Source organism: Homarus americanus, unplaced genomic scaffold (genome assembly GCF_018991925.1).
Source record: "Homarus americanus isolate GMGI-L3 unplaced genomic scaffold, GMGI_Hamer_2.0 scaffold26351, whole genome shotgun sequence".
NCBI lineage: Eukaryota > Metazoa > Arthropoda > Malacostraca > Decapoda > Nephropidae > Homarus > Homarus americanus.
The window spans coordinates 1,863,934-1,889,063 of record NW_024724368.1 but is presented as its reverse complement, the minus strand read 5'-3'; the positions used below and the strand labels follow the sequence as shown (position 1 = coordinate 1,889,063).

The following is a 25,130-nucleotide window of genomic DNA, read 5'->3' as shown; positions in this document are numbered from 1 at the left end:
TCAGTTATATTCCGTGAACACCAACCTGGTATTAATTTGACCGAATTGTTTCGAGAGCCGAGCGAGTCCTGAATATTATATGAATTACAAATCGATGAATAACTCTTTGTACTTTAGATATAGTGTAGCCTTCCCGAAAATGAAAACCGCAGTAACGTGGCATTCACTGAGGTCATACAAGGTCAAGAGGTGACACCCACGTCTCGGGTAGACGTAAGATAGAGTGAATCTATGACACTTATTAAGTTTGACTCCTCTGACACTCCAGAGTAAAAATAACATTATGCACTTAACATCACCAACAAATTAAATACATTGAATAAGAGAGAACTGTCATCACTCACACGTACTCTCTAAATCACGAGAAACCATTTTCGTGTTCACTTTTTTTCCTCAGCCACCAGATTTCGCCGCCCAAACCATTAAGGAGACCCCCTACACCGCCTGTATCACCGCCCAGATTACCACTATCGACTCACTCCCCGAGATTTGCTTCAGGGACTACACAAGAACAAAGACAATTTACTTTGCTATTATTCATATCTACCCCAAAGACATCCAGTCACTGCTAGTTTCATTAGATAGGGGTAGTCTGAATAGTTACGGTAGTTTGGATAGTTACGGTAGTTTGGATAGTTACGGTAGTTTGGATAGTTACGGTAGTTTGGATAGTTAGTAGTTTGAACAGTTAAACTGCAGGTAAGTCATCACTCCAGAAATTCATAGTTTATTATTTACTCCTAATTATTATAGATCGTGTTATATTGTACATGGATATCTTATTCTAATTAATAAGTCCTATATCATTCTTAATTTTGATATCCACTATGACAAAGGTATTAACCCCCCCACCCAAGATATTCTTCTGCCACAGCTTTATATGGGATATTTTCTTGTTGAATTAACTTAGTTTCCTATTTTTTCTCTATATTTTCTAAGTATTATTTTACATGTATCTATCTATCTATCTATCTACCACTAGGTACATAATAAACCCTTAAATGCTTGAGTCACTCATTAAAAATTTAGTTTTTTTTCGTTCTTTCTGAGTTTCCGTCTACAGATCATTTTTTTAGGCTCTGCTTTTCAATACGCGATTTTTCGTTTAGTTCATTATTTCTTTCAGTATTATTGAATTTAATAAGCAACATTTAATTTTTTACACTGCACTGAATATTCTGATGGTGCTGAGACTTCTTGGTTGCTAAGCATAACTTAATGATGAACTTCCTTGGGCTAGTTTCTGGATCGACTTACTATTTAGTACGTATTTAGCACTACAGTACTTGTATGCTCATACTGTTATGTACTGCACAAGCTGAGCCATGGTGAATTTGTATGGAGATTTTACTGAAGAAATAAGTTTTCATCTATCTATACGGACGATATTGCCAAGCCTAGCGGTAAGAGTCACTTCCCTCCTTCAAAAGTCTAATAGCGTGTGTGAAGGTTTTTAGGAAGGAGACGCAAAAGCCTAGTAAGAGTTGTGTTGCGGCCGGCGAGAAACATCCTGTACATATGACAAATCCTTCTTAACAATAAAACCAGGATATTTTATTTTCATAAGAATGGAAATCATATCCAAATGGAGCATTTCGAATTGTTCTAGATATTAATTAATGCTAGGAAATGGGGAGGAGTTACTGAATGTGGATGAGCGAGGACTAAGGGGGAGATTGTGCTGATGGAGGGAGTATCGGGGACACGGCCGAGCTGACGCGGAACTTAACGACCTTCTATTTTGAGGTCCCAACATGGATTCGGATTTAATGACGACAGAGTAAAAAATAAATTCTGGAATGAGTGAGTACAGTATCCACAAAGGATACGGAAATGCTGAACCATTACCTTTCATTGGTACTGTACATACGAAATAACTAACTAAATAAATAACTGTTATTTTCGTTAATTCACGCATTTATGTTGTTGATTAGCACATAGAATGACAAAACATACAGTAAATAAACACTAATGATGATACCATGTAGATTCAGTCAGCTATGGCACGGGGTAAGAGAACGCCTGTCAGCCAGGTTGTGATGGGTAAAGCGAGGGACGTTTTTAAAAAAGAGGACTTGATAACGCAAAGCCACCATGATGAAAAAGTCCTGCTATATTTATCATAACACTTGTCTTTCCACATGGACGGTCTTTTATCAAGGTGTAGAGAAAAACTCGTTTAGATTGAAATAAAAAATTTTTCTGGCATTAAAACTCGGTATCCTGGACTCCGAATCATTTACTTGTCCTTCGAAAAAAAGAAATTAGGCATAAAATATGTTTTCCTGACAAAAGAGACCTTTTCTTGGCATAAAAATATCTGGTGTGAGAAAGATTTCCTGGACCACAGAAACGTTTTCCTGACCTAAGAAAAGCTTCCCTGGTACACTGAACGTTTTCCTGGAAAACGAAACATCTACCTGGGATGAGAAACGTTTCGCTGGCATTGAAAGGTTTTCCTCGCATTAGAAATGCTTTCCATGCTTAGAAACGCTTTCCTGGCCTCAGACAAATGTTCATAGCCTCAGCAACATTGTCCTAGCCTCATAAACGCTTTCTTGGTTCCAGAAACGGTTTCCTAGCCTCAGCAACGTTGTCCTAGGTTCAGAAGCTTTTCTGGTCTCAGAGACGTTTTCCTCGCATCAGCAACGTTGTCATAGCCTCAGTCAAGCTTTTCTGGCCTCAGAAACGTTTTCCTAAAGTCAAAACCTTTTTCTGGCCCTAGAAACGTTTTTCTAACATCAGCAACGTTGTTCTAGCCTCAGAAACGCTTCCCTGAAAAAAGCAACGCTTTCCTACCATCGGATAAGTTGTCCTAGCCCCAAGACTGGTTTTCTGGGAGGTCTCAGATGTGTAGCTCCTGGTCTCGTTGGTTTGGACTTTTATGACGTGATTCCCTGGAGCGAGGCCGGCGGATGAGCTACAGGCAGGGGTGAGCTGGAGGGTGTAATGTGCACAGGCAATAAACTGTGATTGATGGAGGGTGGGGAGTGCCATCCCAGGTGGCATCTAGTGGCTCCCCAAGGCTTCTGCTAGGCAGGTCCTCCACGACTACTAAGCTTTTATTGGGCTCTCCACGACGACCAGGCTTTTTATGATTTCTCTACCATGACCAGGCTTTAATTAGATCCTCCATGATGACTAGGCTTTAACTGTGCCTGGGGTAAATCTCAAAAAAGTTCCGCGACCACGACTATGTTGGTGAGTCATTGTTGACCGACACAGCAGCGGGTCACGTCCCTTGAAAGTGAGTCGATGGATAAGTACCTAAGAAGAGGAATTTGCCTTCATTTTAACTGTGTTTAGTTAGTGAATATTTTTCCAGATGTGACACAATTTTTTCCCCCAGTGAGGGATTTTTATTTAATTTTTTTTATGGTCAGTTCTTGTTTATGTTTGATTTAAGGCGTTTCTTTACTAACTAGCAACCTCTTATTGTCTATCTTCCATAAGAGGAGCATTTTGTTTTTTGCGGATTTATCCGTCTTGACCTTCACGTCAGATTACTTCCTTCTTAATGTTACATTCGCGATGTTTATTTTTCTGTCGGAAGAAAATTATGATAGTTTTGCTAAGGTGATTATTATTTCTGAGTAATGTTTTCAAATTATTGATTCAGTATTTTGAAAATGTTAATACCTTAATTTCTCTCTGTACCTTTAGTGTTTTTTTTTTAATTAATGGAATTACAGTAAATGACATGATATGATGACTGTTACCTGTGTGACATGTTATATTACGACCCGAGGACAGTGAGGGTGCCAGCCTCTCCCTCTGTCTCTCACACCTGTATAGCATGACGGAGGGTGAGGACGGCAGGAGAGGCCGTCACTCCCTCTCTCCCTGACACTATGTAACATGATGGAGAGTGAAGGGAGCAGGGGAGAACATCACTCCCTCCCTCCTTCACACTATGTAACATGGTGGAGGGAGGGAGGGAGGGAGGGAGGAGCGAACATCACTCCCTCCCTCACTGGCCAGTTATCTTCCTAAGGTCAATAATTGGTGGCAGCAGCGTGAGATATATTCCCAGGCCATCACAGGAGGTTAAGTATGATTTACACCTGATGTTTCTCGCTCACTTGGCTGCCTCCTCCACCCACGTACTTTGGATCACATGAAGATTAGGCCCCCAGGATAGGATAGGATAGGATAGGTTAGGTTAGGTTGTCTGATAGTCAGGTGAAATAAGTTGGGGTACCAAGCCTTCACGTGATCCGACTGAACTTTTACAGAAAATAAAAACAATTGGTTCACGGGGTAATGAAACTAATCTCTCGGGTTTGAGGCAACTAACTGGATTCTGATATTGGCTCAAACAATAATTGGCCACAAGTAACGCGGTGAAGGACATCTCTCGGTGATGATCGTAATAATTCGCCCACGAAATGTCATCAGGTGAGGACGAAATCTGATTTACGAGATTGAAAAGGTAATAGGATAATGATGGTTACCTCACCCTCTGATCTTTTTGACCTTATGACCTTAACCTTGGACCGACTTAACCAAAATGTAAAAGGTAATCAAGAAAGTCTTCTGTAAACAAACCAAAATGAGACTTAGACACATCGAAGCTTTCATAAGTTTGACTACTACACGACAGGCAACCAGGCGGTAGATCAACACTCCTGGCCAGATATCTCGAAATATATTGTGTGTGGGTGTTTTTTTTCCTCAGTCTATCATGACCTTTCCTGCTATATTGCACGGTGGTTAAAATTAAGGATAAGCATTCACTCTCTCTATATAATGCCGTCCATTCTCTGGGGACAATATCCTCGTTACACGCTCAGTGTTGTGTTATCCTGTCACTCACGCACTCTGATGCTTCCTGGCTAACCAAACCCCTTCTCCATCTTATCATTCTCTCTTCTTCTTGGCCTTGCCCTCTTTCTCTCTTACCATCCGCCTGAATTACATAATCTTCTTATCAATCTTTCAGTACGTCTATGCTGCATTATATTACCGGGAGGCATCCAAGTGAAGTCTTTATTTGAAGGAAAGGATCTGTTTTGAAAGTATGAGTAAACAAAATGACCTTTGAGCCAATGAACGATATATCTTCAAGTTTGCAAGAGTTATTGAGACACATAAAACAACGAACGGAAAACTGACAAACAATAGATAAACTTACATATGTGGAATAGCGTTGAAGATTCGAGAAAATAAAGTTGTATAAACATACATAACCCATCAAAAATATCCGTCATACATTTAATATATGTAAGGACAAGAGGAGAGTATTTGGTATTTAAGCGATCAATAACAAATGTTGGGAAGACTTGTTGATATTGATATTGAAGCAGTTTATTTAACCAGACAAATACAGATACACAGTTGGTAATAATAACAATATTAACATGGCTGTGCCGGGTGAGAGCCTGAGCTCTCCTGGGGCACCTGATAACTGTACATTTATCTCAAGGAATTATTATATAACAATGTTATCCAGATGATACTAAATGTTATACAGTAATAACATTTAGTATCATCTGGATTACAACTTATTACATGGTGTTAGTAAATACATATTGGAATATTACCACGTTTAATACATTTAGTTTTTGTATGTATTTATTTTCATTCTATTATTTATGGTGATATATATATATATATATATATATATATATATATATATATATATATATATATATATATATATATATATATATATATATATATATATATATATATATATATATATATATATATACACTCGTATATATAACAGAGAGAGAGAGAGAGACCCCACACCAGGTACCCCTCATTATCACCTACTATGTCCCAGGGCCCACAACCAGGTAACTGTACTGTAACGAAACTAACTTCTTCTTCCTCTGGGTCTTGAAGTCACCCCTAATGTTCTCCTTCATTCTTACGGACAAAATTACTCTGCAACACACAACTCCCTTAAACCATTGAATACGAAAGACATAAACCTTGAGTATGATAAAACTCTGAGTACGATAACTTAATCCCAATAAATACGATAACTCAACCCCATAAATACGATAATCTAACCCTATAAGTACGATAGTTTAACCCCTTAGATACGAGTGATGACACCGTATTCAAGAGGTTAAGGCGAACGGTGGAACTCAACATCTACAAGTAGTACTACTGTAGACATCCTCGGCGATTGTGATGTTACCAAAAGTTCTCCGAGGAATTATTCGACAAATTTACACATTCCTTCACGGTTTACGTAATCCAGTTCTCACAGACAAGTCCCGTGAAGTGCCGTGTTATCGAATTTTTATTGGGTATCATTGTTTTGTATACCCGCACTGTTAATGTTTATTGATATTGTCTATATATATATACTGAATCAACGTAAACTTGTATGACTATCTATCTATCTACTTCAATGATTATTTTTTAATCTAAACACACACACATACACACGCAGGCACAAGTCATTCTCACCATCTCCCTCGACGGCGACAAGACACCCTCCTACTCCTCCTCCCCATGAGCTCCTCTCTCCCCCCTCCTCCCCCCTTCAACTGGATAATGATGGAAACACCTCACAACTACCTCCTGGGAAATTTGTGAAGAGGGACGTGTGTTACCGAGGTCCATGTATTTCGGAAATGTTTACAGTCTCTCTCTCTCTCTCTCTCTCTCTCTCTCTCTCTCTCTCTCTCTCGGCACACTCTATATTAGTTAGCTTTTACATAATTCTTAAGTGTGTGTGTGTGTGTGTGTGTGTGTGTGTGTGTGTGTGTGTGTGTTGGACTGAATTCGAACGCACAGTATATCCCCGAACACATAATAGGTTTAATGGACTGGTAGAATGAGAGTATCACCTGAAGAAGATTAGACATGTGAGCTTATTAGTTTAAAATACCTAACACTATCTTCGGTTGAGTTAGGTTAGGTTAGGTTAGGGTGTCTATTCTTCAGGTAATCCGAATATGATATATAGTATACTAATATGCATTTAGTATTCTGAGTAAGCTTATTAAACTAGTAAAATAAGGATAAATATCAATACGTACTTAATATTCTAAAAAAATAAGGACAGGTGTGAAGGGTTTTATTACTCTGAGAGAGAGAGAGAGAGAGAGAGAGAGAGAGAGAGAGAGAGAGAGACTATATATGTAAGGGAGATTTGGTCCTATCATAATATGGCTTTATGGGGGGACATACGTGGGGAGGAGGTGCCAGCACACAGGGTGAGGAAGAGGAGTAGGAATAGTAGTAGTAGTAGTAGTAGTAGTAAGGTAGTAGTAGTAGTAGTAGTAGTAGTAGTAGTAGTAGAGTGAGGAAGAGGAGGACGTGTGAAAACTGTGGTAGGGATGTTTGGCACCTCAGTTAGCTAGATGCTGTTTTTCTCTTCTCTCTCTCTCTCTCTCTCTCTCTTTCCTAATCTATCTCTGTCCCTGTTTCTGTCCGTTTGTCTGTCTCTCTTCCCTCATATTCTGGGTTCACACGTTATTTTAGTTAGGTTGTGGATAGGACAGGACCTGTGTGTCATAACTCAGCCCAGCAGAGGAATGTGATAACCCCAGCTGTGCCAGGATAGGACCCGTGTGTCAGTAACCCCAGCTGTGCCAGGATAGGGGACTCATAGGCAACCCAGCTGTGCCAGGATGGGAACCGTGTGTCATAACCCCAGGCTGTGCCGGGATAGGACCGTGTGTCATAAAACCCAGCTGTAGCAGGATAGGACCTGTGTCATAACCCCAGCTGTAGCAGGATAGGACCCTGGTGTGACATAACTCCAGCTGTGGCAGGATAGGACCATGTGTCATAACTCAGCTGAAGCAGGATAGGACCTGTGTGTCATAACCCCAGCTGTGCCAGGATAGGACCTGGTGTGTCATAAATCCCTGTGCGCAGGATAGGGGACCCGACTACATAATCCCAAGCTGAGTCATGTCAACAGAAACACGTCAGTATTATCGCCTTACTATCGACCCTGCCTAGAAGGTGATGAATAAAGATGGTTTGATATATAATGAGAAACGGTTGCGATAATTATTTTGAGAGAGAGAGAGAGAGAGAGAGAGAGAGAGAGAGAGAGAGAGAGAAGAACATTGTAAAAAAAAAACCACTCAAAACAGCACTGATTTGCTTACATACAACAGTATTTGACTTCCTCACATACACAAACAAAAATCCTTCCGACTGACCACTCCACGTCACTATACTCTTGGTCACAGAAAATATCCCACATTACGACTTCGAGGTATATCTCTATTCCCACTCTCTTTCTCGATGGATTGAAAACGTTTGACAATCAGAATACACTATTTATTTCTAGAAACCTGATTGGCTGAGATGTTCGTCATATGTATTGTGCATTGAGCCCTCGTATGTATCGTATCATTACAGCAGTTACGCGACAGATAATGTAATGGTGGATTTTATGTGAAATTATATAATGTTCCTCCTTGTACGAGTAGATTAGGACGTGTTGAGGTAAACATCTTTGACCCGTTGTGGAGGACAGTGAGGAGGAGAGGAGACTTGTGAAGTATGTGTGACGGAATCAGGTCATTACTTCCTCCTCCTCCTCCTCCTCCTCCTCCTCTCCTTTCTCCTCTCTCCCCACCCCTTTCCTCCCTCCTCCTCTTCCCTGCTGCTGAAATCAGTCCTTCTCCCCTCACTCACATAGGCAATGACACTCTCCTCCTCCTTTCTTCTGCCATTGGCAATCAGTTCCCCTCTCCTCTCCTCCCACAGGTAACACTGCCCTCCTCCCTCCCACAACATTGCCCCCCTTCCTCCTACCCAGGTAACATCCCCTCCTCCTCCTCCTCCTCCTCCAACAGGTAACACTGCCTCCTTCCTCTCCCCCACAGGTAACACTGCCCCCTTCCTCCTCCTCCCACAGGTAACACTGCCCTCCTCCTTCTCCCATAACACTGCCCCTTCCTCCTCCTCCCACAGGTAACACCGTCCCTCCTCCTCCTCCTCCTCCTCCTCCTACAGGTAACGTTGCTTCCCCTTCTTTTCCTTCCTCCTTTCCTCCTTCTGCCGAATGGGAATCAGCACCATCCATTTTAAAGATTTAAGGCGGCAACTGAGGTTCTGCTGACAGTGATGGTGGGAGAGGTAGTGTGGATGGTGGTGACGGAGTGGTGGTGATGACGGAGTGGTGGTGATGACGGAGTGGTGGTGATGACGGAGTGGTGGGTGAGGGTGGTGATGACGGAGCGGTGGTGATGACGGAGGTGGTGGATGACGATGGTAGGATGACGGGAGCAGGGTGATGACGGAGTGGTGGTGATGACGGAGGGTGATGACGGAGTGGTGGTGATGACGGGAGGGTGGGATGACGGAGTGGTGGTGATGACGAGTGGTGGTGAGAGTGTGGTGATGACGGAGTGGTGATGAGATGGGTGATGACGGTGGTGGATACTGAGTGGGTGGTGGTGACGAGTGGTGGGGTGACGGAGTGGGTGATGATGGAGTTATGGTGATGGAGTTATGGTGATGGAGTGGTGGTGATGGAGTTATGGTGATCGAGTTCTGGTGATGGAGTGGTGGTGATGGAGTAGGTGATGGAGTTATGGTGATGGAGTTATGGTGATGGAGTGGTGGTGATGGAGTTGTGGTGATGGAGTGGTGGTGAAGGAGTTGTGGTGACGTAGTGGTGTGGATGTAAGTCAGGTGATGGGAGGGTTATAGTGTGGTGATGGAGTGTGTGTGTGTGATGGCGATGGGTGTTACTGGGTGGGTGTTGTCAGGTGATGAGGCGCAGGTGTAACAGGTGTAACAGGTGTCATTATTTTATGTCTACCTGCTTACAATAGACACAATTAAGGAAGGATTGAGACAAGTGTGTTATATCATATGTTAGGACAGCGCCATCTATTGGTTAAGTAAAAGGTTATACTGCCAAGACTCGCCACACTGGACTGTCTTAATGTTTCGACTCATATATTCGAGGTTTGGTGTTGGATTAATCACCCGAGAACAGTCAGTCAGATTGTGGACAGTATGGTTGTCGACCATGAGTCTCGCCTCCTTCTCCTCCATAGTGATGACTACATTGTTATTTGTAATGTGTGAACTGTCTTCACTTGTGTTTTAAGTGTTCCTGCTCCAGTTAGGTTAAGTACTGTATATTGTAATTTATTTAATTGTAGGTTTATTAGTGTTGTTTTGTCACTGACTATATTCTCGACCTGAGCAAACTTTCTATTTAGTTATTTTGTCATTATTGTTTCTTGTATGCATTGTACATAGTATATATTAATTATATTGTTATTTTACTTGTTGGGTTTCCTTCACGGATATCTGAGATTAACCAGTCTTCGAAAACGTTCCATGTAAAAACAGTTATACTAGTCGAGAACCCAACACAAGGAAGAGTTAACGTAACAAGTATCAATTTTCAAGTCCTACAAATGTCCTAACTTTGGTATACTTTTTTCATAGTTTCCTACGACTTAAAGTTTGTTAGATGACTTGAAAACACATAAAAGTTATCTTTTACTTAAAGAAAGAAGGGTCCGAATGCTTTTGTTTTATATGAAAGAGGACAAACTCCTAAAACAATCACAAATCGTTCCTCGTGGTCCACATGTTGGTAATGATGAACGAAAAGCAGAGTCATGGTCTCAAAAACATAGGAATTGGTACGTTTCTTTATTACATCGGAAGAGAGAAAGTTAATCCTGTTTCATCCAGATAAATGTAAAATACTGACTATTGGTAGAACTATAGATACAGAAGTCGAGGAATGTATTACATGGAGGAGGAAGGTGAGATCAAGAGGAGGAAGACGTATCTACTGTAAGCAGTATCTATCAGTTCACCCATGTCTTCTGATGGTGTAAATGATACAGTTGATAAGACCATGGCGAACTGCGTGGGGGCTGTGATCAAGACCTTTAAAATGACGTACGTGATATATATATATATATATATATATATATATATATATATATATATATATATATATATATATATATATATATATATATATATATATATAACATCATACAGAGACAAATAAAAAGAAGCAGGATATACGGACAAACGGTATAGCCATCGTGTAGTAGTATAACGAAATAAGTTAACTAAAAGCATGACATTCCTGGCGGCAGTGATGCTTGGTAGTGGCGCCGTGTGGTGGTGAAACAGTAATGTAATTAAGATAGCAATGTGTTACTCTGAAACAAGACGATAATTGGTGGTGAGAATTAAATATCGTGGCGGGGGTTGTGTAGAGCGCCACTAGGAGTTCATTATGTGTGTGTGTCACACACACACACCACACACACACACACACACACACACACACATCGACAAACAATAAAGATGAGTCAGTTTTGTTGTGAAGGTTCAATTATTCTAACCACCAGAGGCATGTGAAAATAAAACGGTTCCTCATAGTAGTACAGAGCAGGCAGCGTCCTCGAAGGGCAAGAGCGGCAGCTCCTCAAGGTGGAGAGGCAGCGTCCTCAGAACAGAGCAGGCAGCGTCCCCAGGTGCACAACAGGCAGCGCCTCAGGGGCAAGAGAGCAGGCAGCGTCCTCTGATTGCAACAGGGCAGGCAGCTTCCAGGTGCAACAGAGCAGGCAGCGTCCTCAAGGTGCAACAGAACAGGCAGCGTCCCCAAGGGGCAAGAGGCAGGCAGCGTCCTCAAGGTGCAACAGAGCAGGCAGCGTCCTCAGGGGCAAAGAGCAGGCTGCGTCCTCAGAGTGCAACAGAGCAGGCAGCTTCCTCAGGTGCAACAGAGCAGGCAGCGTCCTCAAGGTGCAAGAGAAGGCTGCGTCCTCAAGGCAACAGAGCAGGCGCTTTCGGTGCAACAGAGCGGCAGCGTCTCAAGGTGCAACAAGGCAGCGTCTCAGGGAAGGCAGGCAGCGTCCTCAAGGTGCAACAGAGCAGGCAGCGTCCTCAAGGGCAACAGAACAGGCAGCGTCCTCAGGGGCAACAGAGCAGGCAGCGTCCTCGAAGGTGCAACAGAGCAGGCAGCGTCCTCCAAAGAGCAGAGAAGCGTTCTCAAGGTGCAACAGAGCAGCTTCCTCAAGGTGCAACAGAGCAGGCAGCGTCCTCAAGGGTGCAACAGAGCAGGCAGCGTCCTCGAGGGCGAGGCAGGCAGCGTCCTCGAAGGGGCAAGAGAGCAGGCAGCGTCCTCAAGGTGCAACAGAGCAGGCAGCGTCCTCAAGGGGCAAGAGAGCAGGCTGCGTCCTCAAGGTGCAACAGAGCAGGCAGCGTCCTCAAGGTGCAAGAGAGCAGGCAGCGTCCTCAAGGTGCAACACAGCAGGCAGCGTCCTCAAGGTGCAACACAGTAGGCACCGTCCTCACAGTGCAACACACACGGCAGGCAGCGTCCTCACAGTGCAACACACACGGCAGGCAGCGTCCTCACAGTGCAACACACACAGCAGGAAGCGTCCTCACAGTGCAACACACACAGCAGAAAGCGTCCTCACAGTGCAACACACACAGCAGGAAGCGTCCTCACAGAGCAACACAGCAGGCAGCGTGTTCATAAGTAAAGTGAATAACATAAGAGATCAGTAAAAGTGATGTTTACATAAAACTTCGGAGTGTTATTAAAGTTACAAGTATTCTTAATCTATTTGAACGTTGACTTCCCTCATCCCATTCCTCTTTATTCCCATCATTTCCCTTCTCCTCTTCTTCCTCATCCCATCTCTTCTCATTCATCCTCATTCCCATCTTCTCCCTTTCCTCTTAGCCCCCATTTTCCTCCCCTTCCTCTTTACTCTCATCTTCCTCTCTTTCCTTTTAACTCCACCTCTTTCCTCCTCATTCCCTTCTTCTTCTTCCTCCTCATCCCAATCTCTTCTCATTCCCATCTTCTCCCTTTCCTCTTAGCCCCCATTTTCCCCCTTTCTTCTTAACTCTCATAATCCTCTCTTTCCTTTTAACCCCATCCCTCCCCTTCCTCTTCATTCCCATCCTCCTTCCCTTCCCCCTTCTTCTTCCCCTCCTCTTTTCCCCCCATCTCCTCCCCCCTTCTACCTATCCACCATCCTTCCTCCCGTCCCCGTCACCATAAAACGAGGAAGAATGTAATTATGAGACGAAGGTGAAGGTGTGGCGGGATTCCTTCGTCAGCAACATAAAGTGAATCATCCATCAGTTTTATTCAGGTGTTCGTATTTATTGTATTAATTATAGTAAGATATTGAATACCCTTTAGTAGACTCTTTTTCACATAATCAATCAATATCACATCTATTAATCATTACTATGTATATTCGTTTTACTGATGATAATTACTGAAGAAAATATAAAGCACACACACAAACATAATTTTCATATTTGGTTTGTTCGTTTTACATAACAAGCCCGTAAGTAACTGGTCGGTGGTTTATGAATTTGTTACTGTAATGAATTCAACAGCATCCTCTTTATCACATTACTTAATCATGAATTATGTAAACGTCGGAGAGCTGTCAGCCTCCTGACGCGTGGTGATGTGAGCCGCCCCTTTAGGGCTTCTGTTTTATCACACTTGTTTCTCCCTACCTGATACAGAAAACGAGCATTACCATTGTTCATAGAAAGTGGGTATACAATAACACACAGAAGATGGGAACTTATGGGTTGACACTTATTGATATGGATATTTTGATTCTTTTTATGTTTGAGTGTTGTAGAACTTGACATGTTAGCTGCATAAGATTGTCTTAGAAGGTCCCATTTTCCAGTTGATTTCTAGTGTAGTGAGTGTTTGTTTGTAAACGTTTGTGGTGTGTGGTGTTGGTGGGGTGGGTGTAGTATCGACCAGGGAGCGTGTGCGGAGCTGCCGTCAGTGAGTCAGTGTGTGGTGCCCAGCTCGGACGGCAGCCCGCACCCTCCATCCTCCGCCACGCTGTCTCACACTCGTTCAGCCTCCTCCTCCTCCTCCTCCTCCTCCTCTCCTCTTTCTTCTTTTTCTTCTCCTCTTTCTTTCTTTTCCTCCTTTCCTTCTTCTCTTTTACCACTTACTAAGTCTTATCAACTTGTTCCTACTTCTTGTCCTTTACCTCCGACGTCACCTGAGGCAGCAGGTTCCTCCTCTGTCAGGAGTTCTAGGCAGCCGGCATCCGCGTGGTTGAGTGAGTCATCGGTATCCCCGGATAAGGCTCTGTCTCCACCCCTCACTACCTCGCCCTTCAAATCCAATCCCCGGAAATTGTGCCCGTCGGAATCATCCCCGGACAAACGTCCCCGGAGTGCCTCTATCCCCCAGTCGCCCTCGATCTGCCTGTCTTGGAGTGCCAGTGCACCTGAGATCATCACGGAGCGCTTCCCTCGGAGTGTGTCGCTCCCGGATTCGTCCCTTGAGGAGCAACTTTGGCCGGACTCAGTGCCTGACTCGCCCTCGGGTAAGGCCACCCCCTGGACTAGGCTCCTACCTCGGACGCACTCGTCCCTGGTCTCGCTCTCGGGGTCACCTTCTTACGTGTCCCTGGACTCGAGTCCACCGTCGTCGCCGCCGTCCTCGCCCCCAGGTCACGGAGGGTTCAACATGCCGCGACCCCTGGCACAGAGCGCCCTCATGAGGCCATTCGTGGCCCTGGCGCTGCCCGGGATGTACCTCGTCTATAAGTATAACCAGTACAAGAGGCAGCAGCAAGAAGCCAACCGACGCAAAGCAGCAGAGAGGGAACTTGTGCAGCTCAACCACAAAATCGTAAGTACCCTCGCTGGTCCCTTACTGGCACTGTGTCTCTTATTATGGTGCCCGATGACCTGATGTCACTCTCACTTTATGGCACCGATCCTCGTACTGTGATGCCTGTCACTTCTCCACCAGTTGCCTCCGTACTTTACTATCTTTGTGTTGCCGAGAAACCTGCTGTGGTTTATGTTTTATACAAAAATCTCCAGCATAAACGAGACCTCTGTACATTCTGCGGTGACACAACTGCGGTGACGAGAAGCATTTCAGATCGACAATATTTTACCTATACTGTATATACACTTCATTGCAAGTGTGTGTGTGTATGTGTGTGTGTGTGTATCTGTGTGTGTATTTGTGTGTGTGTGTGTGTGTGTGTGTGTGTGTGTGTGTGTGTGTGTGTGTGTGTGTGTGTGTGTGTGTGTGTGTGTGTGTGTGTGTGTGCATGCATCGCCGTTGGATGACGTGTAGACACAAAGTCAACAGACGGGTATATTTCAAGGTCAGGAGCTACGTCGTTACTCGGTAAATCTCACACCTTATCTTTTTACACCACTCTGGAATTTTTACCGTAAATATTAAGTCATTACTTCTTCAGCAGCAAAAACTGTTTCTCTAAAATCTGTGAGTTTCACTTTTAATTATGCAGCTCATACGACTCTGAGCTATAAATGAGGAGGTAGTAATGTAGCAGCAAGAGGATTAAGCTCGGTGCGTGTGTCGGGGCAGTGTGGTGAGCGGGGGCCACGACGTCTAGTCCCCAGGGCCATGTCAAGCCAACAGCTCAGGTCGCTAAGGAGTGCTCCTGGCACCCTCTTACAGTGAACCATTGTACAAGTTAAGAAAAAACAACAACGTAAATTGCTGAAATATCTTTACCAATTATACCAGAATTAGTGACGCAGTAGTAAAACAGTTATTACGAAGGCTAAGATCTACTGCGTCGAGGACCTTAAATCCGGGTCGTATTTTCTTCCCTTGGGGTCTGTCCGAAGCTTTGACGACTTTAAACTAACGTATATACCTATCTAGTTTGTCTGTCTGTCTGTGTGTGTGTCTGTCTGTCTGTCTGCCCTCAAGTGCAAAAATACTATTTTTAAAATAGACATATACGATCAGCCTACAATACATAACACTTAATCTGAAAGTTTTATTACAGAAAAAACAATTAATAAGACAAAACAGAACGGTAATAACAGAAGCCAGAGAACACACACACACACACACACACACACACACACACACACACACACACACACTTCCCGTATTAAACACCCGTGGAGGAGGTAACGGTGCATAAGGCAGCAAGTGAAGCAAGAGTAGAGGTGAGGTGAGGAGAGAAGGTGTTACGTGTGTCTGGGGCGTTAAGTAAGAGTGAGGGTGAGGCAAGGACGACACACACACACACACAAGTTGGAGATTCAACACTTGTCACTCCTCAACACTCATCAGCGAGGCAGGTGGTAGAAGAGGTAGTGTGGAGTTGGTAGTGGAGGTAGTGTGGAGGTAGTGTGGAGGTGTTAGTGGAGGTAGTGTGGAGGTGTTAGTGGAGGTAGTGTGGAGGTGTTAGTGGAGGTAGTGTGGAGGTGTTAGTGGAGGTAGTGTGGAGGTGTTAGTGGAGGTAGTGTGGAGGTGTTAGTGTGGAGGTGTTAGTGGAGTGTGGAGGTGTTAGTGGAGGTAGTGTGGAGGTGTTAGTGGAGGTAGTGTGGAGGTGTTAGTGGAGGTAGTGTGGAGGTGTTAGTGGAGGTAGTGTGGAGGTGTTAGTGGAAATACAGTAACTACTATATAACTGATGACAATACATCGCCTCGGTACGTTTGAAATATTACAAGACCTGCATATTGTGGCAACTATCTTACTTATGTATACTGTGTCATGTATCTTACTTATGTATATTATATCATGTATCTTAGGTATATTGTGCCATGTATATTTCTTAGTATGCAATGGTTGATGATAAGTGTATTGGAGCGGAGTAATACATTGCAACTTCATCCTCTCGGGCAGACCATATTTATTGACTGTCTTCTTGTCTAGAATGAAAGGTTTTAAGCTTTTCGTTAACATACGTGGCAGTGTAGGGAGTTGATATTGACAATGAGACATAAAGAATTACGCACACACACACACACACGTATCTCAGTAGTTTACCAGTCACTATGAACACTTGGGGAGACAAGAACGCTCCCCAGTATCGCATTAAAGATACGATCAGTGCCCCCTTACACCGTCTCGACCCTCTTCACTAAACTGCACATTGAGTCCCATTTTAACACGTCTAAAAACACAGTCTGCAGTGCCTTTACCCTCGACCATGAAGGAGGGAACGAACTTGTGGATAGATAACAATAAAGTTTTAAGATAAGACATTGCAATATAACCCAAATACTATTAACATGGACGAAAATTACAGCAAATTATTCACCTCCTCTAAAATGAATCTAAAATAATTTGTTTGATGTTTGTGAAAATTATTTAGAAGTGGAAGGCGTTTTAGATCGAGTTAATAAGTTTCTGGGTAGCTTGTTAGGCCACTATATATGGTAATGTAAAGACACTTCCCTGCTGCGACATCTATAAGTGCCCTTCAGTGTTGTTAGTGACGACCATTTGGGAGAAGGTGTGTAGATTTAATAACAGTGCAGGTAGGTTAATGGTCATCTGGTGAAATGGGTCCCAGTTCTTATAGGCTTTTAACTGAACCTACCTTAACCATTAGTACTAGGAGCCAGTTCGAATGGGTTCCAATTCTAATTGATCCTAGTATGAATGAGCTTCAATCTCTATGGGCTTTAGCCCTATTGGGTTATAGATAATGATTAGGTCAAGTTAGGTCAAGTTATGTTATGATATGTTAGGTTATATTAGGTTAGGTTAGATATGAGTCTATTAAAGCTGAAGTTTATTTTAACGTCCACAGCTCCCTGGAACACAGCACACCCTCACTACAGACAGTGTCACGGCACACACACACACACACACACACACACACACACACACACACACACACACACACACACACACACACACACCACACTCTCCCCACACACACATCCCCTCCCACACACACACACTCTCCCCACACACATCCCCTCCACACACACATCCCCTCCCCACACACACACATTCCCCAACACACACATCCCCCCACACACATTCCCCACACACATTCCCCTCCACACTCCCTGCACACACACACACGCTCCCTGCACACACACACACACACTGCCCCCACACACACTGCCCCCACACACACTGCCCCCACACACACTTGCTCTCCCCACACACTCACTTTTACCCCACACTCCCCACCCTCATACACCCCCTACACACATTCTCCACACACGCCTCCCCTACACTCCTCTTGCTCCTTCCACACACACACACACACACTCCCCACACACTACACACTACACCCCCCTCACACACACACACCTCCCCCCCACACACACACACTCCCCCCACACTACACCCCCTCCCCCACACACACACACACTGCACTCCCCCACACACTACACCCCTCCCCCACACACACACACACACACCCACACACACGTCTTCCTTCAGGCGCCATTAGTAAGACTTAGGACGATGCTGGGGTAGTGGGATCAGAATCATTAATGTTATTGGTGAGTCTTTTGATTAAGGAGCTTTTCTATTTTGTCAAATTAGGTGGTTTCTGTGGGTGTGTTGTGGGTGTGGGGAAGTCTCATGTGGGTGTGAAGAGAGGCTATGTTTCAATGAGGTGTGGGTGTCAGGGGAGTGTAGAAGAAGGTATTGTTCAGGGGTGTGTGTGTAATAATAATAATTAACGGTTTTATTGAAAGAAGCGTAGCCAGAGGCTGAAAATATACAGTTACATATTTGGGAATGGATTTTGAATTACAAATAATATACAAGTAACATAAGTGACACAAATAAGACATATAATAACTAGATGGGGAAAAGCTCAAACTACAGTTCATTTCAACATAGTGACAGTGTAAGGAGCAGTGTTTACTGGGAGTGAATATACTGATTTATTACAAGTTATTGATAATTTTTACAATGGTTGGGACTGGGCTGTTCTTATAGCGATCAGTTCGTGCACGTATGGGCTGGATGCGGTTGTGGTGTCGAACAGCAATTCTCGGACAAGGGATCTCAGGTGGTAGTAGGAGCCGGTGTCGGGGATGGTGTAGAAGCTTCTTACCAAATTTGCAGATGAGGTCGTGGTGATGGTCAGTGAGAGTCGAAAGGGTCAGTGTGTTGAGCGCTTCTTGATATGTGGAGTAGGAAGGGGAGAGAATAATCTTGCATGCCCTCTTTTGCACTTTTTCTAGGTGTGTGTGTGTGTGTGTGTGTGTGTGTGTGTGTGTGTGTGTGTGTGTGTGTGTGTGTGTGTGTGTGTGTGTGTGTGTGTGCGTATGTAAATTTCTTATATTTCTTATTTTCTGAACGCTAAATAATGCTGGGTGGCCTCTCCTCCCTACCTAACAATGGCGGGTTTCCTCTGGGCTCTGTACTGGCACCAACTCCCTTTTATAATTACGCATTAAGGATATTCAGTGATAAAAACTGTGTTCAATCCTACACTCTGACTCAACCCTCCACACATCCTACACTCTGACTCAACCCTCCACACATCCTACACTCTGACTCAACCCTCCACACATCCTACACTCTGACTCAACCCTCCACACATCCTACACTCTGACTCAACCCTCCACACATCCTACACTCTGACTCAACCCTCCACACATCCTTCACTCTGACTCAACCCTCCACACATCCTACACTCTGACTCAACCCTCCACACATCCTTCACTCTGACTACCCCCAAACAATCATCCTCATCTGTACAGGAAGGTCTCACCCGTACAGCTGGGTCGGGAACATCAATCTTTGTTTCCTTCAATACTACTACACCAAAATGCTTAGTAATGGGCATGATGTTATACAAGCAACTGAAGATGAGGTCCACTAGCTTGTTTCATCTGGAGTTTAACCACCCTAATGCTTATCTAATCTAACATGACCTTACTTAATCTAACTTAACCTAACATAACCTAAACTAAACCCCTATTTAGGTGGCGTAAGCGTGGTTAATATTCAAGAGAAATAAGCTGGAGTGATTCATCTTTATATGATCCGATTTTGACAGCATCATCGTCCCATCACCACACAACATTGCCATCACCTTTACGTCAAATCTTACCATGACAAATTTCCCAAGATACTGAGCTAAAATTTTACACCCTGGTGGAGCGAGTCTTGTAGATAATGAGTAAGTTTTGACTAATTAAGTCATCCTTCACAACTACGGTGAACGCTGCCAGGCTCTTGAGTCATCCCAGTGTGGTATAGTGAATACTGGAAGGCTCTTAAGTCACCCTTTCATAGCTGCAGTGAATGTTGGAAGGTCCTAGGTCACCCCTAACAGCTGCAGTAAATGTTGGAAGGTCCTAGGTCACCCCTCATAGCTGCAGTGAATGTTGGAAGGTCATAGGTCACCCTTCATAGCTGCAGTTAATGTTGGAAGGTCCTAGGTCACCCTTCATAGCTGCAGTTAATGTTGGAAGGTCCTAGGTCACCCTTCATAGCTGCAGTGAATGTAGGAAGGTCCTAGGCCACACCTTATAGCTGCAGTGAATGTTGGAAGGTACTAGGTCTCCCCTCATAGCTGCAGTGAATGTTGGAAGGTCCTAGGCCACACCTTATAGCTGCAGTGAATGTTGTAAGGTACTAGGTCACCTCATAGCTGCAGTGAATGTTGGAAGGTACTAGGTCACCCCTCATAGCTGCAGTGAATGTTGGAAGGTCCTAGGAAGGCTGCAGTGAATGTTGTAAGGTACTAGGTCACCTGCCCTCATAGCTGCAGTGAATGTTGGAAGGTCCTAGGTCACCTCTCATAGCTGCAGTGAACACACAAAACAGAGAGTGGTGTTCGTTGTCCACCGGCCTGCCAATACTCAATATAAAATCGCTTTATTGGCTAACGTCACGGACCCCGGCACCCCTGAGTATTGCTGTGTGTTACTGTAGTGTGTGTGTGTTGCTGTGCTGAGTGTGTTGCTGTGGTGTGTGTGTGTGTGTGTGTGTGTGTGTGTGTGTGTGTGTTGCTGTGGTGTGTGTTGCTGTGGTGTATGTTGCGTGTTGCTGTGGTGTGTGTTGCGTGTTGCTGTGGTGTGTGTTGCTGTGGTGTGTGTGTGTGTCCCAGCAGGTTATGTCCGGCAGGATATTATCTAATCGTCGGTGATGAAGTATTGAACCTGAACGTCTGTCTGGCAGCGTCCTACCCGTCCTTAGCGACACGTCATATGGCTCCATGTCCTAATTAACCCCAATCTAACCTAAGCTAACCGGACCGGACCTGACCTGACCTGACCTGACCTACCTAACCTAGTCTTACCTAAGACGATCCAATTTAACCAACAAGGAAAGGCCTTAGTTCTAATTGACCCGTGCTTATTTGGACAATGGTCGTATAGCTTTTGTTAGGTTATGTAAAACTGGAGTCCATTAAAACTGAGGTATATTAAAACTGGGGCCAATTTAAACTGGTTCTATTATTTCTGGGGTCTATTTAAATTGGGGTGTATTAAAACTGAGCCTATTAAAATTGTGGCCCATTAAAAACAGGGACTTTTATAAATGAGTCCTATTAAAACTTCGTCCTATTAAAATTGGTACTATTAAAACTAGGGGCTATTAACACTGGGTCTATTAAACAGAAGCTATTAAAAAGTCTTCTTAACGGGCAATGTTCGGTGGATTTGGCATCCTGTGTACCGCCGGCAAGGTCGTAGGCTCGTAACACTCGTCTTGCCCGCGGTGCCCACCATTTCTCTGTGGATATCGGTCACACGAGAATAACCCGTTATAGTACCTCCTTCTGTCCTCACACAGCCAAACTGTTGAATGCTCTGCCTTCTTCTGTGTTCCCATACTCATACAATGTCTCACTTCAAAAAGCTGGTTTTCCGGTTTCTTCGCGGTGTAGATTAATATAACCTTTTCCTTTTTTATTTATAATTTCTTTCTATTCTTATTTTTCGTCCCCCTCCCCCAGGGGATATATTGTATGGTACTGGCTGAGATTCCCGGCTTTATCCGTGTTATTGTATGGCACTATGATCAAGGAGCAACACGATATAACAAGACCATCCCCTCAGCCACCCGCACCTCCCTACCAAATTTTATCTCTTTATCTTGAAAACTGTGTGGAAGTGATACACACACACACACACACACACACACACACACACACACACACACACACACACACACACACACACACACACTGTATCATTTATATGTTTAGTAAGTCATTGAGAGATAATTAAACTATGTATCAGAAGATGGAATTAAAGCGACGAGTTTGGAATAGTTTTTAATATTGAGAAGACATATTTGAATGATGATGAGGCCTGATGTGGATGGATGGATGGATGACTAGAAGGATGGACGGAGGGACGGATGGATGGAGGGAAGGATGGACGGATGGATGGAGGGAAGGATGGATGGATGAACCCTATGCATATAATATACACAACTGTTCTCTTTTACATTCAGTAACCTGGAACGTATACGCAGCGACGCAGTGAATTACTTTTGACAATTATTCATGGGAAAAGGTAACTTACTCGGTCGTGGTAGTACTCAAGGGGAAGAATCTCCAGCCACGCAGCCTCTCTAAGCAGGGCGGATCAGTAGTTTATTTACCGAGAAGGATCACACACACACCATCTGGGAGGGAGTTACTACACCACGTGAGGCCCCTCATAACACCATCTGAGGGAACTACTACACCACGTGAGGTCCCTTCTAACACCATCTGGGAGGGAGTTACTACACTACGTGTTTGCTGTTCAACACCAACATTAATCTGCATGTTCACTGTATGTTCCTTTACCACCAAATGTATGGTTCAGAGAACTTTTTCAATAAACCGTCAATATTATCACACACACACACACACACACACACACACACACACACACACACACACACACACACACACACACACACACACACACACACACACACACACACACACACACACACACACACACACACACACACACACGTTCCAATCATAGGGTCGCTCCTTGACGATAAATTCTTAATACTTCTTCATCATATATAAACAGTGGATGTGATACCGATTTAAGCCAATGATAGTTAACCTTTACGAATATTTTATGCCTGTGGATGGTGGCGGTGTGGGGAGTCAGGGAGAGAGGGTGTGAGGGAGGGAAGGAGTGTGTGAGGGAGGGAGGGAGAGAGGGAGTGAAGGACGGATAGTGTGAGGGTGGGAGGGTGTAAGGGTGGGAGGGTGTGAAGCCTAGGGAAAGGTTATGGTTCGACTGCCTTCAATCTCCCTAATGCTGAATATGAATGGGGACTGACAGTTGCTGATTAAGGCTGACGGAAATTAACAAACTGAGTGAAACTGACTGAGATTGACCGAAACTGAAAGACTGTTAGAAGCTGATTTAGACTGACATAAATTGACAGTTTGACTGAACCTGAATGAAACTAACAAGTAATGAATGATATTGACAGAAGATAACAGACTGATCGTATTTGACAGTGACAGAATCTGATTGAGAATGACAGAAACTGACTGAGATTGACTGAAGCTGACAGACAGTTAGAAGCTGATTTAAACTGACAGAAGTTAATTGAGACTGACAGAAGCTGAATGAGACTGACGGGAAGTAATACATCTGTTGTAACTTGTTGAACCATCGTCACTTTCCACTTATATACAGATTGTCTGACTGCTCGACTGACTAAATGATTGAGATAATTTTTCTCCCCACACCCCCGGCCCGCTCTCCTTACTGCACCCCCGGCCCGCTCTCCTTACTGCACCCCCGGCCCGCTCTCCTTACTGCACCCCGGCACCCTCTCCCTGCTGGCTGCCCCTTACTGCACCCCGCTCTCCTTACTGCACCCCTGGCCCGCTCTCCTTGACTGCACCCCGGCCCGCTCTCCTTACCCCCCCGGCCGCTCTCCTTACTGCACCCTCTCCTGCACAGCTCTCCTTACTGCACCCCTGGCCCGCTCTCCTTACTGCACCCCTGGCCCGCTCTCCTACTGCACCCCTGGCCCGCTCTCCTTCTTGCACCCCCGGCCCGCTCTCCTTACTGCACCCCGGCTCTCGCCTGCACCCTGGCCAGCTCTCCTGCACCAATGGCCCGCTCTCTAACTGCACCCCTGGCCCTGCTTCTCATACTGCACCTGGCCCGCTCTCCTTACTGCACATGCACCCCTGGCCCGCTCTCCTTACTGCACCCCCGGCCCGCTCTCCTTACTGCACCCTGGCCCGCTCTGCACCCCTGGCCCGCTCTCCTTCTGCACCCCGGCCCGCTCTCCTTACTGCACCCCGGCCCGCTCTCCTTACTGCACCCCTGGCCCGCTCTCCCTGCACCCTGGCCCGCTCTCCTTACTGCACCCCCGGCCCTGCTCGCAACTGCACCCCTGGCCCGCTCTCCTTACTGCACCCCTGGCCAGCTCTCCTTACTGCACCCCCGGCCAAGCACACCTTACACCTTTGGTTTTCCCTTCAAAGTCACACAGCGATCTGAAATGTCTTAACGTATCCCAGAATTCATTAACAACAACAGATAACGAATGTAAACACGTAAAAAATAAAAACACAAAATCAGTTACAAAAAAAAAACCCGCAAAAAATCATAAAATTTCTTCCACGGAGTTGTAAGATGTTGTCATTTTTTGTTTCTTGCCTGAGTTTTGTTCCCTTGCAAGATATGAGCCTCTGAAAAGTGGTTTATTTTTTATAGTAATCTTCGCTTTTTTCTGAGTTTTGTTCATGTCAGAAAAAAAAAACTGGTGTAATTTCTAATCAATGCGGTATTTTATTTATGTTTTCATGTAATATTGGAACAGTTAAGCAATTTTGTTTTGCTTCTTGTTTACGGTAAGAAGTTGTTTACAGTGAAGACATAAGACAGGCATATCTTCTAATGTATTTTCTTTTATTAACTCGTGTTATTGTTTACCTAGGAGATGTAAACACTTATTCAGCTCTCGTACATTACCTGCACTACCGCCTCCTCTCACCGCTGTTGTTAACCCCACCAAAGGCTAACATCTTTTACGAGTCTCAGGGTCCATTTTCTCTATTAAGGCCAGAGCTCGGATTCTTAACAGTACGTAATTCTAATCTTTTTATTTCTAACTGGAGATGTGAGAACGCCTTTAACTGGCTCAACTGAATTTAGCATTTTCTTTTCTCTCTAACTGGCGCACCGGAGATGTGAGAACGAACTTAACTGGCGCACCAGAGATGTGAGAACGAATCTAACTGGCGCACCAGAGATGTGAGAACGATCTTAACTGGCGCACCAGAGATGTGAGAACGAATCTAACTGGCGCACCAGAGATGTGAGAACGAATCTTACTGGCGCACCGGTGATGTGAGAACGAATCTAACTTTCAAAACTTTAAATGGATGTTTTTTTCTTCTTTTCGCTGTTCATATTTATGCTCACATTACCAGACAAACTTTTTATATAGATGT

The 25,130-nt window shown here is 44.4% G+C and overlaps 1 protein-coding gene across 1 annotated transcript; it reads left to right on the top strand.

Moving 5' to 3' along the window:
- The first annotated feature begins 10,537 nt into the window (after positions 1 to 10,537).
- Positions 10,538 to 24,174, top strand: LOC121864268 (proline-rich protein 36-like). Its single transcript, XM_042363355.1, has 4 exons — positions 10,538 to 10,592; positions 11,322 to 12,250; positions 13,979 to 14,611; positions 23,626 to 24,174. The coding sequence occupies exons 1-4, from the start codon at positions 10,538 to 10,540 to the stop codon at positions 24,172 to 24,174; spliced, it is 2,166 nt and encodes a 721-aa protein (XP_042219289.1).
- The last annotated feature ends 956 nt before the right edge of the window (positions 24,175 to 25,130 follow it).

Excerpts from the sequence above, each read along its gene's own strand:
- LOC121864268 (XM_042363355.1), top strand. The coding sequence starts at position 10,538 with ATGTTGGTAATGATGAACGAAAAGCAGAGTCATGGTCTCAAAAACATA. Across the intron at positions 10,593-11,321 it reads TCTCAAAAACATAGGAATTG|AGGCATGTGAAAATAAAACG; the intron begins GTACGTTTCTTT and ends TCTAACCACCAG. Across the intron at positions 14,612-23,625 it reads TGCAGCTCAACCACAAAATC|CTCTCCTTACTGCACCCCTG; the intron begins GTAAGTACCCTC and ends TCTCCTGCACAG.